This window comes from Hylobates moloch, unplaced genomic scaffold (assembly GCF_009828535.3).
Source record: "Hylobates moloch isolate HMO894 unplaced genomic scaffold, HMol_V3 SCAFFOLD_16, whole genome shotgun sequence".
NCBI classification, from domain to species: domain Eukaryota; kingdom Metazoa; phylum Chordata; class Mammalia; order Primates; family Hylobatidae; genus Hylobates; species Hylobates moloch.
Window position 1 is genome coordinate 28,584,108 of NW_026652291.1, and position 14,826 is coordinate 28,598,933.

The following is a 14,826-nucleotide window of genomic DNA, read 5'->3' on the forward strand; positions in this document are numbered from 1 at the left end:
TTCTCTTTTCTATCCTAATAGTTTTGCCTTTTCTAAATTATATTAATGAGGCCATACAATGTGTAGTTTTTTGAACTAGCTTCTTTCATTTAACAAAATGCATTTAAGAGTCATCCATGTTGCTGCAGAATTCCTTTTTATGGCAGATTAATAGTCTGTTACAGAGATGTATCACACTTTGCTTATGCATTCACCTGCTGAAAGACATCTTCACATTTTCCTCTTTTTTGGTGATTATGAATAAAATGCTATTAACATTCATGTGCAGGTTTTTGTGTGAACATGAGCTTTCTTCTCTCTTGAGTAAATACTTAGGAGTGGGGTTGCTGTGGGCTCATTTCTTTTTCTTTCTTTCTTTTTTTTTTTTTTTTTTGAGACAGAGTCTTGCTCTGTCACCTAGGCTAGAGTGCAGTAGTGCAATCTTGGTTCACTGCAACCTCCACCTCCTGGATTCAGGCGATTCTCCTGCTGAATAGCTGGGATTACAGGCGTGTGCCATGACGCCTGGCTAATTTTTGTATTTTTAGTAGAGACAGGGTTTCACCATGTTGGCCAGGCTGGCCTTGAACTCCTGACCTCAGGTGATCCGCCCACCTCAGCCTCCCCAAGTGCTGGGATTACAGGAGTGAACCACCACGCCCAAACGTGTATGCCCATTTTGAATTCCCACCAGAAATGTATGACAGCATCAGTTGCTCCACATCCTTGCCAATATTTACCATTTCCAGTTTTTGGTTTTGTTCTTCCATTCCAGTAAGTGTGTAGTGGTATTTCATGGTGGTTTTAATTTGCATTTCCCCAATGACTAATGATGTTGAGCATCCTTTCGTATGCTTATTTGCCATTTATATATTCCCTTTGTTCTTTGTTCAGATCTTTTGCTCATTTCATTTTATTTACTATTTTTTTTGAGACAGAATTTCACTCTTGTTGCCCAGGCTAGAGTGCAATGTGCGATCTTGGCTCACCACAACCTCCACCTCCTGGGTTCAAGCGATTCTCCTGCCTCAGCCTCCCGAGCAGCTCGGATTACAGGCATGCACCACCACGCCTGGCTAATTTTGTATTTTCAGTAGAGATGGGGTTTCTCCATGTTGGTCAGGCTGGTCTCAAACTCCCGACCTCAGGTGATCTGCCCGCCTCAGCCTCCTAAAGCGCTGGGATTACAGGTGTGAGCCACCGCGCCTGGCCCTTTTGCCCATTTTAAGTTGAGTTGTTTATTTTTTTATTGCTGAGTTTGGCAAATTCTTGATATATTCTGGAAATAAGACTTTTGTCAGAAATGTGATTTGCAAATATTTTCTCTCAGTCTGTGGCTTGTCTTCTCATTTGCTTAACAATGTCTTCCACAGAGTAAAAGTTTTAATTTTAATAAAGCCAAATTTTGTCAAAATTATACAAATACTATCTTTTTTTTCCTATTATGGATCACATTTTTGGTGTCACATCTAAAAATTATTTGCCTACCCCAAGGTCATGCGGATTTTCTCCTGCTTTGTTCTAGAAGTTTTATAGTTTTGGCTTTTGCATTTAGGTTTATGATCAATTTAATTTTTTTATTGTGGTGAAATATGTATGATAAAATTTGTCATTTTAACCATTAAATTTAACATTTTAAAGTGTACAATTCAGTGAGTTTAAGTATATGCACAATGTTGTGCAACCATCACCACCACCTATTACCAGAACTTTTCCTGTGACCCATTTGGAGCTAGTTTTTGTATAAGGTGTGAAGTTATAAGTTGAGATTCATTTGTTTCACATGTGGACATTCAATTGTCCCATCGCCATTTATTGAAAAGACTATTCTTTTGCCATTTAATTGTCTTTTGACCATTGTTGAAAATCAGCTGAATTTGTATCTTTTCAATTTTGTTGTGGGGCTAGTATTTCAGAAAACACATAACCAGCATGTGCTGTACCCTCTGATTAAACTGTTGTGCTTTTGAACTACTGGTTTGTGAGGTAAGCCATCATGGTACTGAGAGGTGGGTCTGAAAGCAGTTAGGGGTGGGAGGTGCATTGACTGTACAGTTAATCCAAGGAGCTTGGCTTACATTTTGAGGACAGTGGGAGTTTGCAGTAAAAGGTCTTAGGCAGCAGTGACCTGATACGATTCACACAGTGGAAAGATTGCTTTGGTTGCAGTGTGGAAAATGGATCGAGGTAGGGGAGAATCAACGCTAGTTAGGAGTGGCTGGAGGAAGTGGATCCATTGAATAAATACAAAGAAGGCCAAACCACATGGATTTGGGAATCAATAAGATATATAAGAGAAAGCAGAGAAGAAAAAAGCAGGGGCCAGGATAGCTCAGTAAATGGTTGTGCCACTCCTAAAGGAGAGAACAAAGGAGCTGGGGCAGGGGTCTTTTGGAGGATGGTGGTGGGGAGGTGATGAGTACAGCTTTGGCTGGGTTGAGTCTTTGAGTTGCCGCTGGGGTGCCCATTGGGAGAGGTCCACAGGCAAAAAGATTTATGGGTCTGTGGCCCAGGAAAAGGATTTGGGTTAAAAATGTACATGTGTGAGTTGTCAGCATATGGACAGTATTTGAAGCCACTGGAGTGGTGAGACTTTCTCAAGAAGGGACAGTGGAGTAAGAGGAGTGGAGAGGCCAAAGGAGAAATCCTAGGAACATCATCAGGAAAAGGATGGTGGTGAGAGGAACAGAAGTGAAGGACACAAGGATAGGACATCCACCAAGACAAGCAGAAAACAAGAATGTCACAGAAACCAAGGGAAGATAATCTTACAAGAAGGGGGAAGTTATGCAAAATTACAGAATATTCAAGAAATAATAATGCCTAGGGCGTGTTCTTTCTGCAGGACCCTACTATCCTCAACAAAGAAAGCATCAGGAACAGTAAGGAGGGAGTTTTGGTGGTGTAATGGTGGTGGAAGCTATATCTCAGTGGAATGAGCATGAATAAGAGTGAGGAATTGTAGACGGCAGCTGCAGACAATTCTTGCAAGAAGATTGGTTGTGAGAGGTGGGAACGCAGGGGCTAGCTGGAGGGGACCTGGCACTGCAGGAGGGCTTCTTGACAGGAGTGATTTGAGCATGCTTAAATGTTGATGAGAAGGGGTCAGTGAAGGAAAGGAAAGGGGTAGTAGAAGGAGCATCATCTCAGATGAGGCAGGCGGGAGGGGGTCCAGAGCACGGTGGAAGTGCCAACTGGTGTGTTGGGAGAAGAGGAAAAGGTGGTTAGAGATGCTGGTCAATGCATTGTTGTGGCAACAGGGAGTAGAGAATTTACACTTGGTGGCTCTATTTTTTTCTCTAAAGTTGATGGGGAGATAATCCCCTGAGAGCAAGAAGGGAGGCAATATGGCAGAAAGTTTGAGAAGAATGATCATTTTGAGAATGGGAGAGAAAGCTAATTAAAGAGCATAGAATTGCTGGGGAGGGTTGCAAGCAGAAGAGAGGTTGGAGACTAGCACACTAATGGCCTCAGTCTTTGGAGTTGGTAATTTTATTCATTGTTGCTCAGCAGCCCAGATGTAGGAGCCAAGAAGAATAGTTTTACTGACCTACGCAGATATAATCCAAGAACAGTGGGCAGGAGAGTTGATGATATTGGGAAGAGTGATTTAAAAGAGGGTTCATGGGAATTCCATGTTGGATAGAGAAAGAAATGATTACTGAGGGAAAGCTTGAGAAGGACAAGCTTTGATGGAGTTAAAAGAAAAGATGAAGTAGAAGTGGGAGAGTCAAAAGCCATGAGAAAGCCATGCCATCAGAATGGGTGTGTGAATTTATGATTTCAGAGGGGAAACAGTGCCCAGTAATGACATATCCAAGGTGAAGCCAGGGAAGGGAGTGTCTGAAGTACATAGAAATGAAGGTCATTGAGGAGGTCATGGCAATGAGCTTCCAGGGGTTAGGATGGCTCATCCACACTGCTGACAGGAGGACTAGAGGTAGGGAAGAAGACTGTGAGTCCAGGGCTGAAGTTTCAAGGAATCAGGGAGTGGGCAGGAGGTCAAGGAAAGTCAAGGGTGAGGTTGGGATAAACATTGATGAGTGCCTGATAAATCTCTAATGAACACATGGATGCATGAATCAGTGAATAAGTGAGCAAATGAATGCATTAATTCAGACTAATCTGGCACATTCTGGGAATACCTAGCCATAAATCTTGAGATTCCCAAAGAAAACACTAGGCTCAGAGAAGGCAGATTACTAGGAGTGTAGAGGCCTCAGGTTATCATAAGAGTTGAAGATGAGCAAATCTTTTCAGCCTATCCTATCTGAGAAGCTGTTTGTGCTCTCTAGACCAGCCCATGTTCAATACAGTAGCCATTAGCTCCTTGCAGTATTCAGAACCTGAAATAAGGCTAGTCCAAATTCAGATGTGATGTCCAAGTAAAACACACACTGGATTTTGAAGACTTAGTACAAAAAAAGAACATAAAATATCTCATCTAGAATTACTGATTACAAGTTAAAATACAAAATTGTTGGATCTATGTGGTAAAATAAAATATTAATTTCACTTGCTTTATAAATTGATTTATTTTTACTTTTTACATGAGGCTACTAGAAAATTTTAAATTACATATGTGGTTCACAATATATTTATTTTGAGCAGCACTGTTCCAGGCATTGGTCAGTAGCCTCTGTAATCCTGAAGAAAGCACTATGCTGCCACAATATTTGCACATGTTCAACCAATAAGCTAATAAATGCAGCCACTCTGTTGGAATTCCACATATACTTGTTGTCATAAGTAAAATTTGAGCCCTCAAGGGCTTAAATTTCTTATACACTGGAAATGTCCCTTTAAGAGAGCATCTTAAGTCTCTGAAAGTATTGCAAAACCTCCCACTTGCTCCATTAGATAGGTTCTGCACCCTGGAAACCATGGTAGTGATGGATGCAGGTGCTCATACTTGTCTTCATTGTTAGCACAGCTGGAATGAATTGAGGGAATCGTCTCTCTTTTTGGGATATTTCTGAAACAATGAGGCTGGAGACTGTGCAGATTGCACTTGTAATTTTCCTCTGACTGGGGAAGCCTAAGGCTCCACTCCTTCAGGCCAAGTCTTCTTGGAACCTGTAGTTATTGGCTTGCTTAGTAATACCCATTACAATTAGGAGGGCAGGAGCCCTATTTTAGCCAGAAATTGTGAAAGAAGATCCTACGTTGGCAGCGTCCGGAGTTGTTTTTTTGCCCAAATCCAAAAATGTAATAGTAAACATTGAGAGTTTACGCTGGGTCAGGCACAGTGAGGAAACTGAGGCCCCAAGAGCTTAGGCAACCTGAGAGGTTCCATGGGTAAAAAGTGGCAGAGCCAGGATCTCAACTGAGGTGGTTTAACTCCAAAGCTTGTGATCCTCATATCACCCTACACCTTCCAACACAGCTGATTATGGACCAGGAAACAAAAAGATGGAAGCCTCACTTAACTGGCCGCAGAAAAAGCCTCTGAAAGAACATGGATCAGTTGGGCTGACACACTGTGCCCACACATGTGCATTGAACAGCCCAGTTGAGACTGGATCCTTTAGCAGATGTTCCCAAACCGTGCACTGGAATAAGTAAGTGTTTAAGGGCCTCATTCCAGGGCTGCTAAATCAGAACTCTGGGAGTAGGGCTTAGAAATTTGTATTTTGAAAGCATTTTCCCAGTGGAGATAAGGGAACCATTACCCTTGATTAGGATCTGATTTGGAAGTTGGACTTCTGGATAACTCATGGTACAAAATGGAAGGAGGGTACAAGGAGGGTTTTACTTAAGCCACATCAAAGGAGGGGGCCTGACCTCGGGAGCGCCTTTGGTAGATCCACCATTTGTGCACTAATTTCTAAGCAGCTTCCCAACCTTCAGACTGCTGGGCCTCTGTTTCATCTCAAACAAAGCGATGAGTGCTGTTGCCTGAAGGCAGGCAGACATTGCCACCTCTAGAACTAAGGGTAAGTAGTGGGAAGGCCACAATACTAACTCTCTCCTTCTTCCTCCTTTTAGCCTTTCAGTGTTATGATGTACCCAGCTGGTCCAGGATCTGGTGACTCCCCAGAAGGCTTCCCTGAACAACCAAGGCTCCAGCCACAAATTGGAAATCGCGCAACTCAGACACTGGGTACTGAAACTGGGTGCATTGTCCAGTCCCTCCTTCAGAGCCTGTTTGGGTTAGAAGATTGGGGGAGGGGGACTGGGGAAGAGAGACTCAAAGAGGTCACTGGGTGGCACAGAAGTGATGGCAGAACTGGCCTTCATTTAGTGACATATGTTTTGTTCAACCAGTCAACAAAGGCTTATGTGGTGGCTAGTAGTGCTAGCGAATGCAGATTCGGCCGCTTGCAAAACCAATGAGCAAGGTCGTGGTACGGTAGAAGGAGACTGACTTTATTATAAACCAAAGCTAGCAGTGGGGAAAAACCATCCAGGCTTTTGCTTTAATGGAACTGCTTCACATTTCCAAGCGAAATGCGAGGCTTTAAGAAGTTTTGGCATGGAGGGTATGCAAGGGGTGAGGCAGTGCAGGTCTTCATGACGAGTTCTGATGACTTGTCTTGAGTTACTGCCCATCTGGTGAATGGGCTGGCATCATCTCGGGCTGGGCTGAGTTATAAATTAACTGTAGCCTTGAAGCAATCTCCTGGTGGAGATTTCCACAGATGCCTATATTGTTTCAAGATTTAGTCTCTGGAACTTTTAAGCAAACATACAATTAGATATGCTAACAGTGTGTGTGGGGGGGGCTGGGGTGTCGGGGGGTGCCTAGTGGTTAACTGAACAAAAATAAACAAAGAAATAAAAGAATATAACAAGAATATAACTTTCAAGCTGGGTACTTGGTTACAGTAGGTGCTTGGATTGTATTAGAGATACCTCAAGGTGAGCAAACAACCAGCCAGAACTGGTCCCTGGCCTTGTGGAAGTTTCTCTCTTCTCTCTCTCTCCTCTCTCCCTTCTCTCTCTCCTCTCTTTGTCCTCTCTTTCTTTCTTGACTCCCTTACCAATGGGAAACCCTGTTTTTCTAGATTAGGGAAAAGAAGGCCCATTTAGAAAGTAGGGAAGGAGACAAAATCTTACTTTCTGAAGCAAAGTGGGAGTCAATTTGTGACCTAGAATCTGAGACGGGAAGTAGAGGCAGGAAAACGGGAAAATGGGGGAATAACTCACTTCCTTTTTGGGTTGAGAAGGTCTAGAAGTCAAGGTTAAGTGGTGCCTTAGAGAAAGTCCAGCTCTTCATTTTACAGGTGAGGAAACTGAGGGGCGGAGAGGCTATAGTGTGGTCACAAGGTGGACACCTAGTCAGCTGCAAAAGTGGGAATAAACTGTGGCCTTTGAATAACACTATGGAGCCTCCAGTGAGGCGCTCAATTTTAATCTGGGACGCCAGGGTGGCAGCCGGGAGCTAGGCGAGGCTAGTTACCATGGGAACCGGCTCCTCCCACTTCCGGCGTGCGCACCCGTAGACCTGCGCTCCCAATAAAGTTGTTGTTGAAGCGCGGCGGCGGTAGCGGCGGCGGTAGCGGCGGCTGCACCACGTGGGCTGGACCGGGCCGGGGGCGGGGCCGAGCTGAGGGAGGCGCTGCTGGCGGCAGTGAGGAGCGGAGGCGGGCGCGGGCGGCCGGCCATGATCGCGTCGTGCTTGTGTTACCTGCTGCTGCCGGCCACGCGCCTCTTCCGCGCCCTCTCAGGTACGGGCCAGGCGCACCGACAGACAGGAGCCCGGCCGGGGCCCGCCTCTGCGGGGCTCCGCGGGCCTGGGGCGGCGTGCGGTTGGCCGGGCCTCACGACTACCGTGCCCCGGGCAGTGCCGAGGTGTAGAGAGGCGGTCCCGAGCCCCTGCCCCGCGGGCCCCTCCTGACCCCACGAGGCCTAGACCTGGCGGACCTCCCTCGTGGGCGGCCCCTCCTCCCGCCTGTTGTCAGATGGCGTCCGGTCGCGGTTAAGGTGGAGAGGAGCTGTGGATGGGCAGGGCCCTTTCCTGGCCCTGGGGGTGCAGAGAGATTGTGGGGTCGGCCAAGTCAGCACCCCGGGGTTCGGGAAGGGGTAGCAGCTCGGACCTAGGCGAGTGCCCAAATTCTCGGCGGGCGAGGCGGGTCGGCTCTGGGAGGTTTATGGCCGAAGCACTGGACGCACCGATCTTCCCCAGGTTTAACTTCACACTCGCCTTTCACTGCCACCTGGCAGCTCTCGCTCTTCTCTCACCGGTGTCTTTGGTTGAAAAACGGACATTCAATCAGAGACACATTTAGATCTCAGCTTTTGAGCATTCTTGCCCCCACCCCGGCGGTTTAGAGGGAGATGTGATGGGGTGGGGGCAAGGCCCAGTCGATACCTCAAAGAGGGGGTGGTTATTTCGTTACTTTTTCATAATCTGTCTGCATTGTCTGTTCCTGGGCTTTGAAATTACAGAGGGTTTTATGCGACCATCAGTTTCTGAGATCCCATGGAACTGGCAGACTTTTTGCCTTTAATTTATGGGACAGGACCAAGAAGTACTTAGGAATGAGGGCTCCAATTGTATATTCTGTGGTTTTCCTTTGTGGAACTTTACACAATTGATACGCAATGTGTGTGTCATTGATAATGTATATTTCATATAGAAATATTTTAAATTTTACTGTGTATCTGCCATTAGAATGCAAACTTCAGGAGGGCAGGGCCACGTCCATTTTGTTCACTGTATCTCTGGTGTTAACACATTGCTTGGTATATAGTAGGCACTCAGTGAATTCAGGAATGTCTTGTGTGTCCATATTTCTGAGGAATGGGAAACTCCACAGAAGTAATTGTTTTCAGAGAACTAAACATATTCTTTTAACTATGTTGCTGTTATTCCTGGAGCTCTTCTAATGCCTTAGTGATATACTAGTCCAGAGGTTTCCAGACCGGTAGAGTTCTAGGGATCTCAGAGGAGGGCCCCTCCCCACCTACACATTACAGTAGTCCCGCTTATATTTACTTGGCCTATTTGGTTTCCAGATAAGATTTTTAAAAAACAAAAGCATTCTGCTGCTGAAAATCCACCACCACCACCACCAAAAGACATCTACCAAAATTGAAAGCCAGTAACTTCGTGCATATGAACCAAAGAACCTCTGCCATCTGGTATATACAGAGGATGTTTCAAGGGGCAGATAATTAGCAAGTCCTTGAGACTAAAGCTCAACGACCCAGCCCATAGGTTTAGAGCAGGGTTTCTCAGTCTCAGCTCTGTTGACGTTTTGGGCCGGATCATTTGTTGTGGGTCTGTCCTGTGAATTGTTGGAAGTTCAGCAGCGTCTCTGTCCTCTAACCACTAGATGCCAGTAGCACTGCTACAGTTGTGACAACCACGGGCAAAATCACCGTGGCTAAAAACCATTGTTTAGAAGGACATAAATATACATAGACCCCAAACAAGATATTTGAACCGTCTTTCAATATTTGAGCCACTTTTAAGTTTTCTTCCCTTTAAAAAAAAATTGCCAATGAGTCTAGTGATTGAGGGCCAGCATCGTGCATGTCACTCGTCCTGTGCTGTGAATAAATGGTTGAGTGTGTGAGTGTGGGAGCTGTTTGCTCTCACCAAAATACTGTGCTCAGAGTTTGGGGGCTCTAATTTTAGAGTTTTTCTCACGTTCTTTCTTGCCTGTTGGCTGTCATTTGTGGCTGCAGTATCAGAGAGATGTCAGCTATCTCTTACTGTCAATTGTTGGCACCTTGTAATTTATAGCCTCTGATGTGTTGTGGAATGGGAAAGCAGATAATGAAGTTTGTGAAGATTTTATTACAATAAGTAGCTTTGAGAAGAGGCTTAAGGGCCCTTGCTAAGATGTAAATTGTATAGATTTTTGAGACTGTCTACTTTAGGACTTTTTCTTTTGGAATACATTCATAGATTAGGGAATTTATACAGCTAGAAAAGCTCTTAGAGATTATCTAGTTCAAACTTCTCTTGTCTATTTTTTTAAATTAAAAATTTTTTTTCAATTTTTTTTCATTTTTTTTTTTTTTTTTTTTGAGGTGAGGTCTCACTTTGTCTCCCAGGCTGGAGTGCAGAAGGGCAGTCATAGCTCACTGCAGCCTCGACCTGGGCTCAAGCAATCCTCTCATTTCAGCCTCCCCATTAGCTAGGACCATGGGCATATGGCACCGTACTTGGCTAATTTTTAATTTTTTGTAGAGATGAAGTTTCGTTATGTTGCCTAGGCTAGTCTCTAACTCCAGGCCTCAAGCGATCCTGCTGCCTCTGCCTCTGCCTCCCAAAGTGCTGGGAGCCGCCACGCCTGGCCTCTTGTCCCCATTTTACAGTCAAGAGTAACTCCATCTGACTAGGGGCATTGTTCAAGGTCAGTTTTATTAATTTTGGTGCTAGATCATAACCCACAGTTCTGATTAACAGTCAGTTGCTGATTCCAATGTAATGTGATTCTTAGAACCAAAGAGTTTGTTAATAGTAGTCTTAACTAAGTCATGTAAAAGGAGTGTGGTTATATGTGCCCATCTGTGTTCTAGATTATGTGAGACAGCTGTTCTTTCATGCACTGAATATTTATCAGATCCCTGCCATATGAATTAGTCAACACTTGTAAAGAACAGTGCCTGGCACATAGTGAATACTTTGCCCTGATGGTGATGATGATGTTCAGGCATTAAGGTGGGCAGGCTCAGTGATGGTATAATGATGAGCAAGGTGGATATGGGTCTTGCTTTTATTGGGCTTATGTCTTAGCTGGGAGAAGAGTGTGGGTTGGACGACAGTCTTATAACCTGGTATATTGGCTTTCCTCCTAGATGCTTTCTTCACATGTCGAAAAAATGTCCTTCTGGCGAAGAGCTCATCTCCCCAGGTAGAGGGCAACTTTGCCATGGCCCCTCGGGGCCCTGGCCAGGAGGAATGTGAGGGCCTGCTGCAGCAGTGGCGAGAAGAAGGGTCGAGCCAGGTGCTCTCAACTGCAAGTGAGGGGCCCCTTATAGATAAAGGACTAGCCCAGAGCAGCCTGGCACTTCTGATGGATAATCCTGGAGAAGAGAATGCTGCTTCAGAGGACAAGTGGTCCAGCAGGCAGCTGAGTGACCTTCGGGCAGCAGAGAACCTGGATGAGCCTTTCCCTGAGATGCTAGGAGAGGAGCCACTGCCGGAGGTGGAGGGCCCCGTGTGGGCAGCTATCCCCATGCAGTCGGACCCCCAGTATGCAGACTGTGCTGTCCTCCCAGTGGGTGCCCTGGCCACAGGGCAGTGGGAAGAGGACCCGGCGGTGTTGGCCTGGAGCATAGCACCTGAGCCTTTGCCTCAGGAAGAGGCTCCCATCTGGCCCTTTGAGGGCCTGGGGCAGTTGCAGCCTCCCCCAATGGAAATACCATATCATGGTGAGTCTGACAACTGGTTGAGTGAGCCAAGGGAGCACGGTGTCTCAGGTGTGGGCAGAGCCATTGCTAAAGAGAAGATTCTATGGTAGGGAGCTCTGCCACTGCATTCTATTTTTCTAAGAATCTTGGCGTGTCAGATCTAGAGGGTCCTTACAGATCATCTCATCCAGCCCTATGGTTTTAAAGGTGAAATAATCACAGAGCAGAGAGGTAGCAGAACATGACTAAAGTCATAAAGCCAGGTAGGGGAAGAACTGAAAGCATACTCTAGTTCTGATTCTCCACAATGTCATTTCTCTGGTGGTAACCCTAGGGCTTTCTGAGGGTAGGGATGGAGAGGTCTCAGGGCCTCTACTCTCTGTCTCAGTCACAATCACCTCAGTTTTATTTGTGTGGTATATTGAGAGTCCATTAAAATTTGAAGACTGGTGTCAATAGATTTGAAATCCACTATGCTGCCACATGCCATAGGGGAGATGGGGAAACACCATAGTTTCTAGTCCCACAGCTTCTTCCAGGTTTAGGGGTCAGAAAACACCCAGGGCTGCAGTTACTCTAGAAATGTCTTTAACCTCAGGTGACTGTTAAGCACACTCATCTGAGTGATTCTCCGGAGATTCATGGATTTATCAAAAATGAGAGAGTGTCAGCTTGCATATATGGAGCATCTATTAGATGCTAGGTACTGGGGATGTAGTGGTGAGCAGGCCAAGATTGTCTCTGGCCTTGTGGAGCTAACCATGTCATCTGAAGAATGTCCATAGAATGCTGCTCAATTCCCCACAGAGAGGGATGGGTGACAGGGAAGATGGAAAAAGGAACTTCAGGCATAATATTACTGAGTCAGGAGTGGAGATGGCGGCACCTCTGCATTACTCGTACTTACTATGGAATGCTCTCAATCCCTTTGCAGAAATTTTGTGGCGAGAATGGGAGGATTTCTCCACCCAGCCAGATGCTCAGGGCCTGAAGGCAGGAGATGGCCCTCAGTTCCAGTTCACTTTGATGTCTTATAACATCCTGGCTCAGGACCTGATGCAGCAGAGCTCAGAGCTCTATCTACATTGCCATCCGGACATCCTCAAATGGAACTATCGCTTCGTGAACCTCATGCAGGAATTCCAGCACTGGGACCCCGATGTGAGTGAAGAGGGGGAATTGCCATCTTGCATTATTGCTGGACTTGGGCTGTTTCCCAGTGCTCTTAGAAGATGAGTTCAACCCATAGTTGTTCAAATGATTGGAGTCCTATCTAGGGCTGGAGCTTGCCTGCCTAGTGTCAGTGAGTTGTTGGCAGATGCTGAGAAGAATCTCCCTAGGTGTGCACTTTCCAGCACCTTCATGCAGGAAGGGAGGCTTGAGGGATTCAAGGAGCAGGAAAATCCAGTGCACATGTCTAACCTCTTCAGCTTAAGTCTGGGCCTGTTCTTGCTGCTGGTGACTCTGGGAAGTTTCAGTGTGACCCAGCAGCTTCCTACCTGGCCTCAGGACCTGCTCCTAGAGGGTGGGGGTCACATTCCAGCAGTCTGGAGTGATTGGGTTTCTTGTCAATTTCCCAGATCCTGTGTCTCCAGGAAGTCCAGGAAGATCATTACTGGGAGCAGCTGGAACCCTCTCTGCGAATGATGGGTAATGCAGCTCCCTGGGATGCTTGCCAGCTTTTCTTTCTACAGCCTTGTCTACTCTCTCCTGAAGACCCCATCCTTTCCTTTTGTCTTAGTAAACCTTCAGTTTCACCTGTGAGCTAGCTCCTTCCATGTGTGCCTGAGAAGGTAGAATTCTGCAGTTTTAAAGCAATTGTGACATACATTGCTATTTGATCCTTGAAGTAACCAATGTGGTGAGACTGTTATTATTCCCATTTTACAGATGAGGAAACTGAAGTTCTGAAAATTCGTGTGATTTCCTCAGAATCACAAAGCTACAAAGCTAGTAGATGTGGAGCTAGGAATCCAGCTTATCTGACTAGATTCTGTGCTCTTTTCTATCATGTTACATTGCTTCATACCCTTCCCTCCTTGCCTTTCCAGCCCGTCAGTCACCTGGTTACAATGTAAGGGGGAACCTGCTGAACCAAGGAAGTGGCAAAGGCTTTTATTGAGCAGCAGGAACAATGCCTCAGGGACATACACTGGGACTGTTGGTGCTGGTTGGAAGGGATTCAGGCTTTAAGGACTCTGACCCATCTCTTTGGTGGGATTTTCCTTGCAGGCTTTACCTGTTTCTACAAGAGGAGGACTGGGTGTAAAACCGATGGCTGTGCTGTCTGCTACAAGCCTACCAGATTCCGCCTGCTCTGTGCCAGCCCTGTGGAGTACTTCCGGCCTGGCTTGGAGCTACTTAATCGGGATAATGTGGGCTTAGTGTTGCTACTGCAACCACTCGTCCCAGAAGGCCTGGGGCAAGTCTCGGTGGCCCCGCTGTGTGTGGCAAATACCCATATCCTTTACAACCCACGCCGGGGTGATGTCAAGCTGGCCCAGATGGCCATTCTCCTGGCGGAAGTGGACAAGGTGGCCAGACTGTCAGATGGCAGCCACTGCCCCATCATCTTGTGCGGGGACCTAAATTCTGTCCCTGATTCACCTCTCTACAACTTCATCAGGGATGGAGAGCTCCAGTACCATGGGATGCCAGCCTGGAAGGTGAAATGGGAGAGGCCAGGGTGTGGGTGGGAACATGGTCTAAGAGAGATTCAGGTGTTAGCATCAGTGCTTCTTCTGTGGCAGGGACCTCAGTACACCTGCTCTGGCCTGCTCCTCCTTTTTCTTGTTATGTTGAATAGCTTGTACCCAAGCCTGGAAGTTAAGAATTCTTGAGTACTTTGGCATATTGGAATTTTTTTCAGTTTTTATCATTAATATTTTTAATTCACAAGTAATACATAAGTACATACTTGGAGGAACTTAAACATTATGCAGTAAGGCACAGGCCTGTTTTATTACCCACATTGCCTATTCTGTTCTCTTAGAGTCACATAATGACTGTTCTAAGTTTGGTGGTAGGCTTTTAGCTTGTTTTCTTTGCATTTACAGTGATATCTATGTTCCTATGATATTGTAATCAGTGTTTACATTTGTTAAGCACTTAACTGTGTGCCATGTGCTATTTTAAGCACTTTATACTCATTAGCTAATTAGTTTTCACAATTTCCATCATGGCTTCCATTTTATAAATAAGGAAACTAAAGCTCAGAAAAGTGAAGTAATTTGCCCTAGGTTATGCTAGTAGTTAGTGGTGAAGCCAGGATTTGTAACCAGGTGGTCTGGCTGCAGAGCTCTTACTCTCAAATACTGTGCTGTCATTGCTTATAACAGCCCATACGTAATCTACCATGTGTGTTTTATAAACATGATACACTATTGTATGTTTCATTTTCAGCTTGTTTTTTTTCACTCAGCAATTTGCATATGGATCTCATTCCTTCTAACTGTTGAGTGTTGATGACAAACACCTCATAATTTTATCAGCTTGTGCTGATTTTTTTATGTCACTTAATCTCCTTGTTCCTCTATT

General features: G+C 45.6%; 1 protein-coding gene across 10 annotated transcripts in view; it reads left to right on the forward strand.

The window, feature by feature from the left end:
- The window catches only part of ANGEL1 (angel homolog 1), a 39,068-nt gene that overhangs the window by 4,891 nt on the left and 19,351 nt on the right, over window positions 1-14,826 (forward strand). For 3 of the 10 annotated variants that reach the window (XM_058429495.1, XM_058429497.1, XM_058429496.1), the window contains 5 exons: window positions 5,968-6,082; window positions 10,735-11,310; window positions 12,224-12,450; window positions 12,870-12,939; window positions 13,522-13,955. In XM_058429495.1, the coding sequence (XP_058285478.1) occupies window positions 5,980-6,082; window positions 10,735-11,310; window positions 12,224-12,450; window positions 12,870-12,939; window positions 13,522-13,955 (1,410 nt within the window). In that variant the 5' untranslated portion in view covers window positions 5,968-5,979. Of the gene's footprint in view, window positions 1-5,365; window positions 5,541-5,967; window positions 6,083-7,529; window positions 7,650-7,715; window positions 8,023-8,055; window positions 8,108-10,145; window positions 10,290-10,734; window positions 11,311-12,223; window positions 12,451-12,869; window positions 12,940-13,521; window positions 13,956-14,826 lie in introns of those variants that run through there. The other 7 variants (XM_058429502.1, XM_032134978.2, XM_032134976.2 and 4 more) reach the window with 5 other exon arrangements.